Source organism: Salmo trutta, chromosome 40 (genome assembly GCF_901001165.1).
Source record: "Salmo trutta chromosome 40, fSalTru1.1, whole genome shotgun sequence".
In the NCBI taxonomy this organism is placed as follows: Eukaryota; Metazoa; Chordata; class Actinopteri; order Salmoniformes; family Salmonidae; genus Salmo; species Salmo trutta.
Window position 1 is genome coordinate 8,070,781 of NC_042996.1, and position 13,268 is coordinate 8,084,048.

At 42.0% G+C, this 13,268-nt stretch overlaps 1 protein-coding gene across 1 annotated transcript; it reads left to right on the forward strand.

The window, feature by feature from the left end:
• The first annotated feature begins 220 nt into the window (after positions 1-220).
• Positions 221-13,268, forward strand: LOC115180270 (diphosphoinositol polyphosphate phosphohydrolase 3-beta). The gene is made up of 5 exons (XM_029742223.1): positions 221-661; positions 5,579-5,689; positions 7,116-7,160; positions 7,430-7,517; positions 10,580-13,268. Exons 1-5 carry the CDS (start codon positions 566-568, stop codon positions 10,786-10,788), a joined length of 549 nt encoding a protein of 182 aa, XP_029598083.1. The 5' UTR covers positions 221-565; the 3' UTR covers positions 10,789-13,268.

Genomic DNA, 13,268 nt, shown 5'->3' on the forward strand with positions numbered 1-13,268 from the left:
GGCCTATGGAACAAACAGGATAGGCTACTTTTCAAGAAAGCCTAAAGTCTGATGGAGTGAGCACTGCATAGGGGTTCAATCACAGCTAGATTTGTCCTGCATTTTTATCCTATCCTCCAACAGTTATCAGACGTATGGTGACGTGCGTAACAGCGCTCTGCTAGGTTGCCTTCTGTCTATTTACAGTCAGCGACTGCGCAAAGCCTACCTCGTAGACTACTACCTAAGGTGGGAGGACTTCGGAGGAGGGTACAGTATCGACTCCCTCTACTTAAATAAGAGATTGCACATAGAAGTGGAGGGTATGGGGGACTGAACTGCATCCAATAACCCAACATCACGGAGGGAATTCCCTGAAAAGAACGCACTAAACGCAATTGGAGTGAATGGGAAAATACACCGTCAATGGGTAGATTGCCGGTATATCTCGTTCTTGTACCTCAGTGATACACATATGCAGGTTTTCTCTTCGCCATCCAGAACCTTGGTTTGGTGACTCACTCTTCGTTCGTTAATTTTTCTGGATTTCGTTGCCTGCCCGGTGAGGAGAGGAGTAACCTACATAATGAAGTTCAAGCCGAACCAGACCAGAACTTATGATGGCGAGGGCTTCAAGAAACGAGCGGCATGCTTGTGCTTCAAGAACGAACGTGAAGAAGAGGTATAACGTTAGATGGTTATATTTCTCATTGACAGTTCAGGGGATCGATGCTGTCCCTGTTTTTAAACAAAACCACTGTTCTCGGCTATATCATACACGTGTCAATATTTGATCTATATTTGCCTATTGTAATAGACTTAAATAGGTTTTCATTGTGGTTTTACCACTTAATTCATCAGAAAACGTCGATGTGCGGGGGCTGTCTTGCCGTGACTGAAATAAATGCTTCTGCGGGTTTTTAAAACCTAATGATTAGAGAAGTAGGGTTGGTGTTAAACAACCCCCCCCACCCCCACAAAAAAAACAGGAGTGTTATAGTCTATTTATACGCTTTTTATTCGCCTACGTCCCATAGCTTTAGTAATACATCCTTAGTGGTGTTGTGTGGCTGCCCGCGGCTATCCAGTTTTAGCTAGTTTGAGAGCAAAGCGAGGGGGGCGAGGCGCTCTGTTGCATGTTTCATCAGTCCAGCCATTGTATGATGATACCACTGTACTAACGCATACTAGTTTAAATACTACTAACAATATCACCGTCATCATTTTACACCTTATAATCTCTGCTGCCTCATAAAAATGAAATGAAAATGCGTTATTGATGAAGTGGCCATTTTGTAAGACAGGTTTTCAAGTATACTAGGCTAAAACCAAAGGTAGTCAACTGAAAAGTAGTCTCAATCAAGGCTTTGTTTTTATATTTCTGGTTTGAGAGAATATCTTTAACAAATTTCTGTAGACCTAGACATATTCCTCGTAATAGCTTGTGTTTTTTAACGGGCTTCACCATAGCCTACGTACCACCATGATGCAAGCGTTCACTATGGTTTGACAAAATGGACTATCTACCCAAGTCAATTTCCCCGAAATTATAACAACATATAGAACTTGTTCCACAATTTTTTTTACATTTTATTAAATGGGAAGCAATTATTTCCATGTAATAGGCTATATTGTTGTGCATGTGTCCTTTCAGTCAATATGACGTTAGCATGTTCCAATTGGAGGTCTATTTAAATGTTTAAAGCCACAATTTATACAGATATGACTTATATCTGCTACCGTAACAAGTTAAATAGGCCCACTTTATGAAAACCAAAATCTATGGACCTATTCCATTGTTATGTGTTACTATTTTTATTTAAACTGCATTGTTGGGTAGGGCTTGTAAGCAAGCATTTCACGGTAAAGTATACACCAGTCTGCACATGTGACAAATACAATTTGATTGATTTGATTTGTTGTCATAGGAGACTTAGTAAGCAAATGATGTCATGTTTCAGAGCATGAACTAAAGTCGAGAAGACTAAGGTTGGTCATTAATGTAAAAGTGGCAATGCTTTTCATTTCTTACTGAGCCACACGCCTTGTTTATGAACAGCTCCTACATTTGGATTTGTACTGTCTGATAGAAATCCAAATCTGTATCAGACAGTTCAAGACGCTGCAGCCTCTGACTTCCCCTGCACCACCGTTATGCAATATATAAGCTGCAGACTTTATCTGTCTGTCTGTCATTAAGAACTCTATCAGAGCACTCAAGTATTTGTACCACACACACACACACACACACACACACACACACACACACACACACACACACACACACACACACACACACACACACACACACACACACACACACACACACACACACACACACACACACAGAGAGAGGTGGCCAGAAGGAGAAACTGTTGTCCCTTAAGACTGCGGGAGACTTGTTCTCTCCCTCATGCATAGCCGGTTCTCTCAGGAACAAGGAATAGAGATATATCAGTTTGCTGTGTGTCAGTGTGTGCCATGCCATAGGCACATTGCATTGTGGTCGAGCAGCTGGGTAGCTGGAAGGCTTTCTCACTGAGTTATGTTAATGAGACTGCCCAATCTCAGTCTCAGTGCTACATCCCAATCAAATATTTATTCACATGAGTAATTACCTACACATACAATCTTGTTGCTGACATTTCATTTGTGATTCTATAAAACAAGTCAACCTTTGTGTAATATCTTAGCTTGTTTTAAGATTTAAGATACCTGTGGTGGAACAAATGGAGACCAGCTTCAATCACCCACCGGTGTCTCTGGTCAAGGGTATTGTTAGGTCAGGAAATGCTTTGCCTGTGTCTGTTCAACTGTTACTGAGCTGCTGTAATGTATAGAGCCCATCCCCAGGAGCATCTTTACAGAGTTTGCTCTGGGTCTGTCCAGCTACTCTGTCGTACTTGCATGAAAAACTCGTTAAGCCTGAACAGGAGAAAAGCCTCTGTGGCTCCTGTGTGGCCATTGCCACCTCTTTGTGCCAATCCCACGCTGTTCAATCCCTGAAGGATTGTGGCCTATCTGTTTTCCAACACCCCACCCCCCCCCCCACACACACACACGACATGTTAGACATGTCCCCCCATTGAGAGTGCCTGAGTAGGTTAATAGGAACTCTGTGTGATGTCAGAGACTTTATTTAAGGAATGGAAAAGGAGAAAGAGGAACCCTCTAGGTTCAGGTGTTCAGTGACAAGGTTTAAAGTCCATCAAGGGAAAACTGGAACATTCCATCCCTCAGGGCCAGTGGGTGGGTCATTTTCATCCAACAACAGTAGAGACTAGAAGAGCGTTCATGCCGGAGGGTAGGAGCGATCTGTTATAGGTGCCTTCATCCAGAAATGGGTGTCTCCCCGAGACTGCATTACAGTACATAGTGTCTTTTCAGTCCACTGTGTTGCTACAAGACTAAGGGTTTGTTGACACTTGGTGAAGTTGAAGTATGGTTTATTGTTAGTCTGGATGGACTAAAGGGTAGCCTATTACTAGGCAAATGATGTTGCCTTACTTGTACATAGCTAGATAGGAGTTAAAGCTGTATTGAATGCGTGTGGTCTGGAGTTGGCATATATTTGGGCTTGTTTTTTTTATACCGACTAGGCTGAAACTAGGTTGAAACTAGGCTGAAAGTATTTGGTGTAAAACAAGGGGCAGCAAACTGACAACTGACTTCATAGGTCTATTTTGGTTATGACTAACCGCTCTCCTAATGCATTAAAATACTCCAGTCTAAAACTTCAAACCTCCGTAGGCTGGCATGTGGGAGACTGGTTTATTTGACAGCCACAGTGTTGCTCCTCCGAGAAACTAGGTGTTTATTTCCTCCCTGAGATTCCTGGCCCGTTTAGCAGGCTTACAAAACACACTGGAATCTCGCTGGGAGACGCTGCTCTATTCCCTTTGGTCTCCCCCCTCCATCGGCACCTGACCTTTGACCTATCTAATATGTTGGTGTGGCGTTTTGCTCCTCACTGTGCCGAGTGTTCCACAGTGCCATGATTTTTCAGTGGGACATACCTTGTTAGCCTAAGCTGTTGACATAAATGACATGAACAATGTTTTGTATATTGCATGAATTTGTATGAGGTGCTGACAAGCCTTATATCTTTCCTGGAAAGAGTTAAATTCGTAACAGTTCATATCCAATCACATTTTGAGCAAGAAATAGAAAAAATAGGACTTAAAGTGAGGCAAAAATAACACTGTCAGGATGTATAGCTAGCTTTGTTTTGTAAACTCCACAGTAGACACTGTCAAACACAGTGGCATCCCTGAGCTGCTTAAAGCCTTGCCCCCCCCAAAAGAATATTTGCAAAAGTCACACAGCGGTGCCCCACCCCCATATATAAACACAGACAGTACCCCCCCAACACACACATTACATTTTAGTCATTTAGCAGACACTCTTATCCAGAGCGACTTACAGTAGTGAATGCATACATTTCATTTCATGCATTTTTGTACTGGCCCCCCATGGGAATCGAACCCACAACCCTGGCATTGCACACACCATGCTCTACCAACTGAGCCACAGAGCCACACCATGCTCTACCACAGAGCCACACACACTTGTGTACACACATGTATACTCACATTCTGAAGCGCTAGCAGTCTGTTATAAATAGAATGAACCTACTAACCTATCTCCATGGTTTATGGCTTTATAATGTAGGGTACTAAGCAGACAGTCTGGTTTACCCCGCTGCTTCAGATGGATCCCCTCTGTATGTGGCGCCCGTAAATATAGCTAACCGTCCCACTCCCTGTCCACCCTCCATCCCCTCTTAGCCCAGGATGAGCCTGATGAGATGTCGGCTCAGTTAGGGCCCGGGAACATGACTGGGGGACCCAGAGTGGAAGGGTGACACGTGCCATATCCACTGGGTGGCCTCTCTTGGCCACTTGACTTGTTACTGCCTGGCTCCTGGCTCGGACAACAACGGGTCTGCTCCAGCAATCCCACAATCCCATTAGAGCAGCACAGAGGAGTGTCAAAGCCGAGCTGCTAGCTGATATTACATGGTTGTCAGGCTGACACACTGGTCCCGTATAGAGGGGTGTGGATGGGGAAAAGATGGAAGGTGAAAGCCACACAAGCTGCTGCTGACGCTGGATCACTGTCGTATGTCGTATTCGACTGACTTGAGTTGGATGTTTCCTCAGCATGGTGAGAGACAACTGAGCAACTATGAGCCCCATAGGTCATGAGTGTGTGTGTGTGTGTGTTTAGGTCATGTGTGTGTATTGCATCATGAAAATGCAGATACAGGCTCATTCAATCTGTTCGGATCGTTGTACAAGGCAGACTGTGGTGTAATTTTAGCTCAGGCACCTGCTTCGATGCCCCCAAAAGGACCTGATCTGGGTCAATCAGCAAAGGTGTAGCATAGGGCCCTGTGGTGTAGCATAGGGCCCTGTGGTGGAGCATAGGGCCCTGTGGTGGAGCATAGGGCCCTGTGGTGGAGCATAGGGCCCTGTGGTGGAGCATAGGGCCCTGTGGTGGAGCATAGGGCCCTGTGGTGGAGCATAGGGCCCTGTGGTGGAGCAGAGGGCCCTGTGGTGGAGCTGGACTCACAGAGCTATTGTGTTTTCTCTTCCAGGTGTTGCTGGTGAGCAGCAGTCGGCACCCGGACCAGTGGATTGTCCCAGGTGGAGGGATGGAGCCGGAGGAGGAGCCCTGTGGCGCAGCGGTCAGAGAAGTGTTTGAAGAGGTGAGTTCACCTGTCATCATCTTCATCATATAAAGGAAAGATCCAACCATTTTGAATGTTATATTGTTTCTGTGCCTCTCTGAGCGATGCTCTATCAATTCCCGGGGTCATTACATGTTTTCATATGATGCAAAAGTTTTTCAGGTGCACATAAAAAATAAAAGAATGACCCGGGAGTCGATAGAGCATCGCTCAGAGATGCACAAAAACAACATCACATTCAGAATGATTGGATCTTTACTTTAATCCAATCAATCATCACCATAATCATCAGTGATAATGAAATTGAAATGAATCACAGTGGGTGTATAACTAATAGCTATATGCACGCACAAAACACACATTGATCTGATTGTCATTCATTGATTTGTCTGTAAAGAACATGCCTTTTAGTGATGGGTGAGACTATTGTAATGTGTTAGTTGTAAACTCTGGCTTCAAGTCATGTAGTGATCATGTCATCTATATGAGTATCAAAAGTATTGCTGGCCCCTGATTGGTATTTAAAGGCAACGTGCAGGCCCTACATTTTCTCATATACACTATGAGAGCGATAGAGAGAGACACTCTCTATAATTCATCACTGCCTTCCTTGTGGCATGTGACTGACCTTGTCGATCTCCTGGGATATCTCATTGGCACTTCACAGCATGTCCTCTCCAAAGTGGCTTCACAGCTAAAAAGGGTTAAGTTCTGAGAGACTTGATGTATGCAATGATTGCGGGTGACGGGAACTCACTTATGACATGACACAATTTGGAGGTACATTTTGGTGGGTCCAAAGCGGGTTTGTAGAGAAAGGGGTCAGAAGGATTTGGTTCGGGTAGTGACTGAGGAGCTCAGGGTATTCCAAAGGTCCAGCTGGTGGGAAACCTAACGTACTTGGGTACGTCAGCAGGCTAAACTTGTCTCCCTGCTGGATTCCAGCACATTCACAGGTCCTAAAGCCTGTCCAGTGGACGTGGGCAGATTCTTTGTGAAGCTTGATAAAGGGGCAGGAAGGGGAAAAGGGGTTGGGTCATGTGTCTTTTTGGAACCAGTAACCTCTCTGATTTTGACCTCTAAATATACAGCAGGACTGGGTGGGTTTGTGTTGTGATATACAATCACGTTATATTGGTCAACGTGTTCTGATCTCACACACACACACGCACACACACACACAAACACACACACACACACACACACACACACACACACACACACACTCTCTCTCTCTCTTCACATCTCAACACACACTCTTCACATCTCAACACACACTCCTAACTCCAGTCAAAGGTTTTCATTCTAAACCCCCACACAGTATTGTCAAGAATTGGGATTTCTCTACTTTCCTTTTTAATCTAACACAAGTGTTTTGGTTTGTCAAATTGTCAAAGGCCCAATACTGTCATCTCACATCCCCCTAATGCCTCTCTCCCACCAGGCAGGAGTGAAAGGCAAGTTGGGACGTCTCCTAGGTGTGTTTGAGGTAAGGCGTGACTCTGGGCTGACAGTAATTATAAGACAGTTACATTTTTACTCCCTGAAAAACTGCCATTGCTCTCTTAGTGTAAATTGTCACATGAATGAAATTCAAGAATAGAAAATGAGTGGATTTGGTTGATGCCTAGTCAAGGGTTGACAAACTACCCTAAAGCATGTGCATCCTCTGAAAGCAGCTGTTTTTTCTTGGGGTGCCACAGGTAGAGATTCTTCCAACCTGAATTTTGAAATGTAGTTTTCTTTTTAACTTTACAGCAGAATCAAGACCGAAAGCACCGAACGTACGTTTACGTGTTGACCGTGACGGAGACATTGGAAGCATGGGAAGACTCGGTCAACATAGGTGAGTTTATGGTCACATGACATCAGGACTAGAGGTCGACCGATTAATCGGCATGGCTGATTAATTAGGGCCGATTTCAAGTATTCATAACAATCGGTAATCAGCATTTTTGATGCCGATTATGGCCGATTACATTGCATTCCACGAGGAGACTGCGTGACAGGCTGACCACCTGTTATGCGAGTGCAGCAAGGAGCCAAGGTAAGTTGCTAGTTAGCATTAAACTTATCTTATAAAAAAACTATCAATCTTCACATAGTTACTAGTTAACTACACATGGTTGATAATATTACTAGGTTAACTAGCTTGTCATGCGTTGCATATAATCAATGCGGTGCCTGTACATTTTTTATCGAATCACAGCCTACTTTGCCAAACGGGGAATGATTTAACAAAAGCGCATTCGCGAAAAAAGCACAATCATTGCACGAATGTACCTAACCATAAACATCAATGCATTTCTTAAAATCAATACACAGAAGTATATATTTTTAAACCTGCATATTTAGTTATGTTAATGAAATTTAAAAATATATACTTCTGTGTATGAAATTAATGTTAGCAGGCAATATTAACTAGGGAAATTGTGTCACTTCTCTTGCGTTCATTGCATGCAGAGTCAGGGTATATGCAACAGTTTGGGCCGCCTGGCTCGTTGCGAACTAATTTGCCAGAATTTTACATAATTATGACATAACATTGAAGGTTGTACAATGTAACAGGAATATTTAGATTTAGGGTAGCCACCCGTTTGATAAAATACATAACGGTTCCGTATTTCACTGAAAGAATAAACATTTTATTTTTGAAATGATAGTTCCTGGATTTCACCATATTCATTTTTACCTTTATTTAACTAGGCAAGTCAGTTAAGAACAAATTTTTATTTTCAATGACAGCCTAGGAATAGTGGGTTAATTGCCTTGTTCAGGGGCAGAACGACAGATTTGTACCTTGTCAGCTCGGGGATTTGAACTTGCAACCTTGCGGTTACTAGCCCAATACTCTAACCACTAGGCTACCCTGCTGCCCCGAATTTCTGTGTTTATTATATTATAATTAAGTCTACGATTTGATAGAGCAGTATGACTGAGCGGTGGTAGGCGGCAGCAGGCTCGTAAGCATTCATTCAAACTTTACTGCGTTTTCCAGCAGCTCTTAGCTTGACTTCAAGCCTATCAACTCCTGAGATTAGGCTGGCAATACTAAAGTGCCTATTAGAACATCCAATAGTCAAAGGTATATGAAATACAAATGGAGAAATAGTCGATGCGTCATAATTCCTATAATAACTACAACCTAAAACTTCTTAACTGGGAATATTGAACCACCAGCTTTCATATGTTCTCATGTTCTGAGCAAGGAACTTAAACGTTCGCTTTTTTACATGGCACATATTGCACTTTTACTTTTTTCTCCAACACTGTGTTTTTGCATTATTTAAACCAAATTGAGCATGTTTCATTATTTATTTAAGACTAAAAAGATTTTATTTATGTATTATATTATATTACATTGAAATAAAAGTGTTCATTGTTCTTTCAGTATTGTTGTAATTGTCATTATTACAAATATATATATATAAAAATCGGCCGATTAATCGGTATCGTTTTTTTTTGGGTCCTCCAATAATCAGTATCGGTATCGGCGTTGAAAAATCACAATCGGCCGACCTATAATCAGGACTTCAAAGTCTAGTATAATAATATGTTTTCCAGGAAGGATATTGCCAGTACCAACAGGCCTCACAGACTAAATAATGAAATCCCACACACTGACTAAAAGGCCTGGGATTGCAGAAAACAAGCAACAAACAAGTTCAATATTTTTCCAATAATATCCGGCTTCACCTAATCTAAAGTTTGGAGTCATAACACATCAATTCCAAAGTGGCTGATTAAGACTCAACTTATGCTGCTAACTGCTAAATCACACCAGCCTGCTAGCTTTGGAGAGGTGGACTAAAATAGCTGGTAAAAGGTAGAGTAAAATGTGAACGTGCGATTGGATTACTGAGCAGGTCATCTATCCCAGGCCTTCCCAAACAGACCTTGACTCACCACTGACTGCACCGAACAGTGTGACCTGACCTCTGAAAATCCATTAAACATCCTTTAGACTTCATCAGTCTTTTTCCTGAGTGGCTGGAGCTTTTAGTCCTTCTAGATCTTACAGTAGGCAGTATATCAGCCTCAGTCTTTCTTTCCTTTTTTTTTACCCACTTAACCGCACCAATATTTGTTCCTTTGCACTAATAATCCTCATTCCTGTTAACACACAGGATTACCAAACATGGGCTACGACTTGTTCCTCAAAAAGAATGTTGTGAAAGCATGCCACTATGAATGACCTTTAAATCAGCTCATGTCTATGGCCTCATCTTCACGCAATAACAATGTAGCTGTTGTTAGAGATAATCAATGTATTCTGATAACATCTATTCTGTAAACATGTATTCAAACTGGCTATTAGCACCCTTCACAATACTTTAGGTAGGCTGAAATTAATAGGGGCATTTTGAATGTTTAGATGACAAACATTGGGCGTGTTTGAAGATTGGTAAGGGGATACCAGAATATTTTATTGACAGTGCCACATGGGGTTGATCCTGATCCGATTTCTTTGTGAGAAGATCCCCATCCCTCAAAGGGCAAATGTCACACTGAGTTCATGTGGAAAACCCCAGTAGTTCTGAACGCTGATTGGTTATTGGGAGTGTATTATAGACCCCCCCCCCCCGTGGTCAACAGCAGGAGTATGTCTTCCCTGTGGCTGTATGTCTTCCCTGTGGCTGTATGTCTTCCCTGTGGCTGTATGTCTTCCCTGTGGCTGTATGTCTTCCCTGTGGCTCAGTTGGTAGAGCATGGTGTTTGCAACGCCAGCATGGTGTGTGCAACGCCAGGGTTGTGGGTTTGATTCCCACGGGGGGCCAGTACAAAAAAAAAATGCATGAAATGAAATGTATGCATTCACTACTGTAAGTCGCTCTGGATAAGAGCGTCTGCTAAATGACTAAAATGAGAAATGAGTGATTCACACTGAATCTCTGTCTCCCTCTGCAGGTCGTAAACGGGAGTGGTTCACAGTGGACGAAGCCATCAAAGTCCTGCAGCACCACAAGCCGGACCACGCTGAGTACTTGAAGCGGCTTCATCTCAGCTGCTCTCCAACTAATGGGAACTCCCTGCTCCCCAGCCAGCCCTCTAATGACAACTTCCCCCATTATGGCCCCCTCACCACAGGATCTGTTCTGGGCCCCTCGTGCAGATAGGACTGGCCCCTTCCCACACCTATGAACTATCTTCTACCTGTACAGATACACTGAAAACTGACATTTTGCATGAATATACGAATCCTCAGAGTCACGGCTCACGCCACATGTATGTAAATTACTGTATACTTGGACAAACCAAAGCCATACTTGGAACTGTGTCTGGATGATTCAGTTAAGGAATGCCTTTCAGTAACTTCTTTAAGAATGTTCTATTGGGGTCAATTGTATTATTATTTTCTTCCATAATTAAGAAAATCACACAACATGGCTGCCATAGAAAAGGGGTCATTGGCTGACAATAGGATGGAAAATGGCAGTGTCATTGGACCTCGGGAGCTGGCGCAGTATTGACAACAAAGAGATGCTACCTCAGTTGGACGAGCACTGGAAGGATGTCTTAGCACGGTGTCGGATTCACTTTGGCTGGTGTTTAACCTGTACAAACAAACTACAGCTCAAAAATATGACTGTTTATCTACTTCAAGTAGTACCATAATGTGTGAACAGAAGACAAGGGCTCACTATTGTCCCTCCCCCTTTACCTCAGTAATTGGTGCCCTTCTTCAAGTTTAGTTGTAAAAACAACACATTTTGAATTTCTTATATGGAGAATTTCACATTTAATTGCCTTTAATTGTGTTGCCTTGATTGTCATCAGTTTTTTTCTCCATCTATCATCATCATGAATAACAATAATTTGATATACTAATTTAATTATTAACCCCCGCCCCATATATGATCTGGTCAATCTTCATAAGAGTCTCTTTACTAGTTGAAGGCAGGCCCTCTTTAATATAATAATATCTATATTTCATTAAATTGCCACAAATGATGTCTCCTCAATGCTGAGATAATATACCTTAATCCACACTTGAGCATCTTGTCTGACCACTGAATGAGGATTGAACAACCCCCACACAGGGGACGTGTAAATACTTTGCTGCAGAGAAGTGTAGAGTTATGTGTCTGGTTAACAGAAATGCAACCGTATTAACTTTTCTCCTCCATATTTGCGATTGTTTTTCTAATGATGTAAAAAAAAAAAAAAAAAGTGTGTTTCATGGAGAAAGTGCTGTGCCATGTAGTGAAGGTGTGACAGTAAAAATGTTCCTCTCAGTTCCACCTAAAAACAGAGATGACATGACATGGAACAACGAATATGGAAGTAGTCTGAAAGGGAAAGGATGGAAATGAGTGCTTTCCGTGTTAGATTTATGGTGGAACGACACTGGCGGTTAGGCTGAACATGGAAATGTTCTTACGATGGACATGGATGTGAGATATTGTAGTTGAGAACACACTTGTAAATTGTAGTGCTTTGCTGGAGATTACACAAACATAAGCGGTTTCACTTTTTAATCTTATCACTCAACCACTATCTCACCCAGACTCCCAGCATTCATTTTATCACAAGAATACTCCTCTGAGGCAGACATTGTCAAATACATACCAGTATGTCAACTTTCAAATACTTGAGGTATTGCTGAGTGGGTGGAGTTTGTACTTTTGGGATTATTCCATTGGTTCCATTTTACTAGGTAAGCTAAATCAAGAGCACTGTATTTTAGATGTGTACTTGACCAAGGTCTGCCATTGTTGATAATGCTTGTTTTAATTTGAGCTCATGCTTCATCAAAGCAGTTTTTTGGGAGGCAGTGTTTAGGAGCAAGTAAATAACCCAAGAAAGTGTTAAAAGATGAAGGTGGGATCTATTGTGAGTTTGATATTGACCCTTCTTAAAATCTGTTGCATGAAAAGATTCCACCGGCCTGTCTGATTGAACAGTCATCTGGCTGGTCCAGTCTTTCTATAAAACCTGTCATTGGATAAGGTCTGCAACATTGTCAGACGTGATGTGTTGTTTGTTGCATACATTGTGTCTGTGTGACAAATAAATATCGATCCTGTGCCAAATGACAAATGTTTGGTATAATTGGCCAGGCAGAATGATAAAGTCAAAATCTACTTACTCTAGCCATGTCTAATACATGATAATAATTGGTACATTTGGTAATGTTCTAAGGATTTCAAAAAATACATGGTTATTCATGAAACTATCACCTTGAACTAGTTGTATTTTTTATGGATATAACAATTTATGGAGATTGTATTTATGCATACTGGTACACTACATTCAGGAAGGGAAGTAAGGACACCTTTTTTTTCTTTTTTTTGCGTGGAAAAAGTGGCAAATGTACAGTAACTGTAGTTTTATTTTGAATGAATAACCCCCATGGACCCTTATTACTTACACTAAACAGTCCCTGTATAATGAATGGGTGGGGGACTGCTGTGAATGTGTGCTGATCAACTTTGTTCCAGGCACTCTCTCACTAAGGTGTCTTGAAGAACTCACTAGTTTATCAATGCAAACAGAATTTCCTTTATGATCATATGAACAGTGAAATTGGATAAAGTAGATTGAAGACTTTTCTGTTTGGAATAATAATTCATTAAAAGGGAATTACTTGACTCCA

What these genes read in the sequence shown, in the direction of transcription:
- LOC115180270 (XM_029742223.1), top strand. Translation starts at nt 566, where the DNA reads ATGAAGTTCAAGCCGAACCAGACCAGAACTTATGATGGCGAGGGCTTC. An exon ending in TCAGAGAAGTGTTTGAAGAG is followed by an intron (nt 5,690 to 7,115) that starts GTGAGTTCACCT and finishes CTCTCCCACCAG; the next exon opens with GCAGGAGTGAAAGGCAAGTT. An exon ending in GGAAGACTCGGTCAACATAG is followed by an intron (nt 7,518 to 10,579) that starts GTGAGTTTATGG and finishes CTCCCTCTGCAG; the next exon opens with GTCGTAAACGGGAGTGGTTC.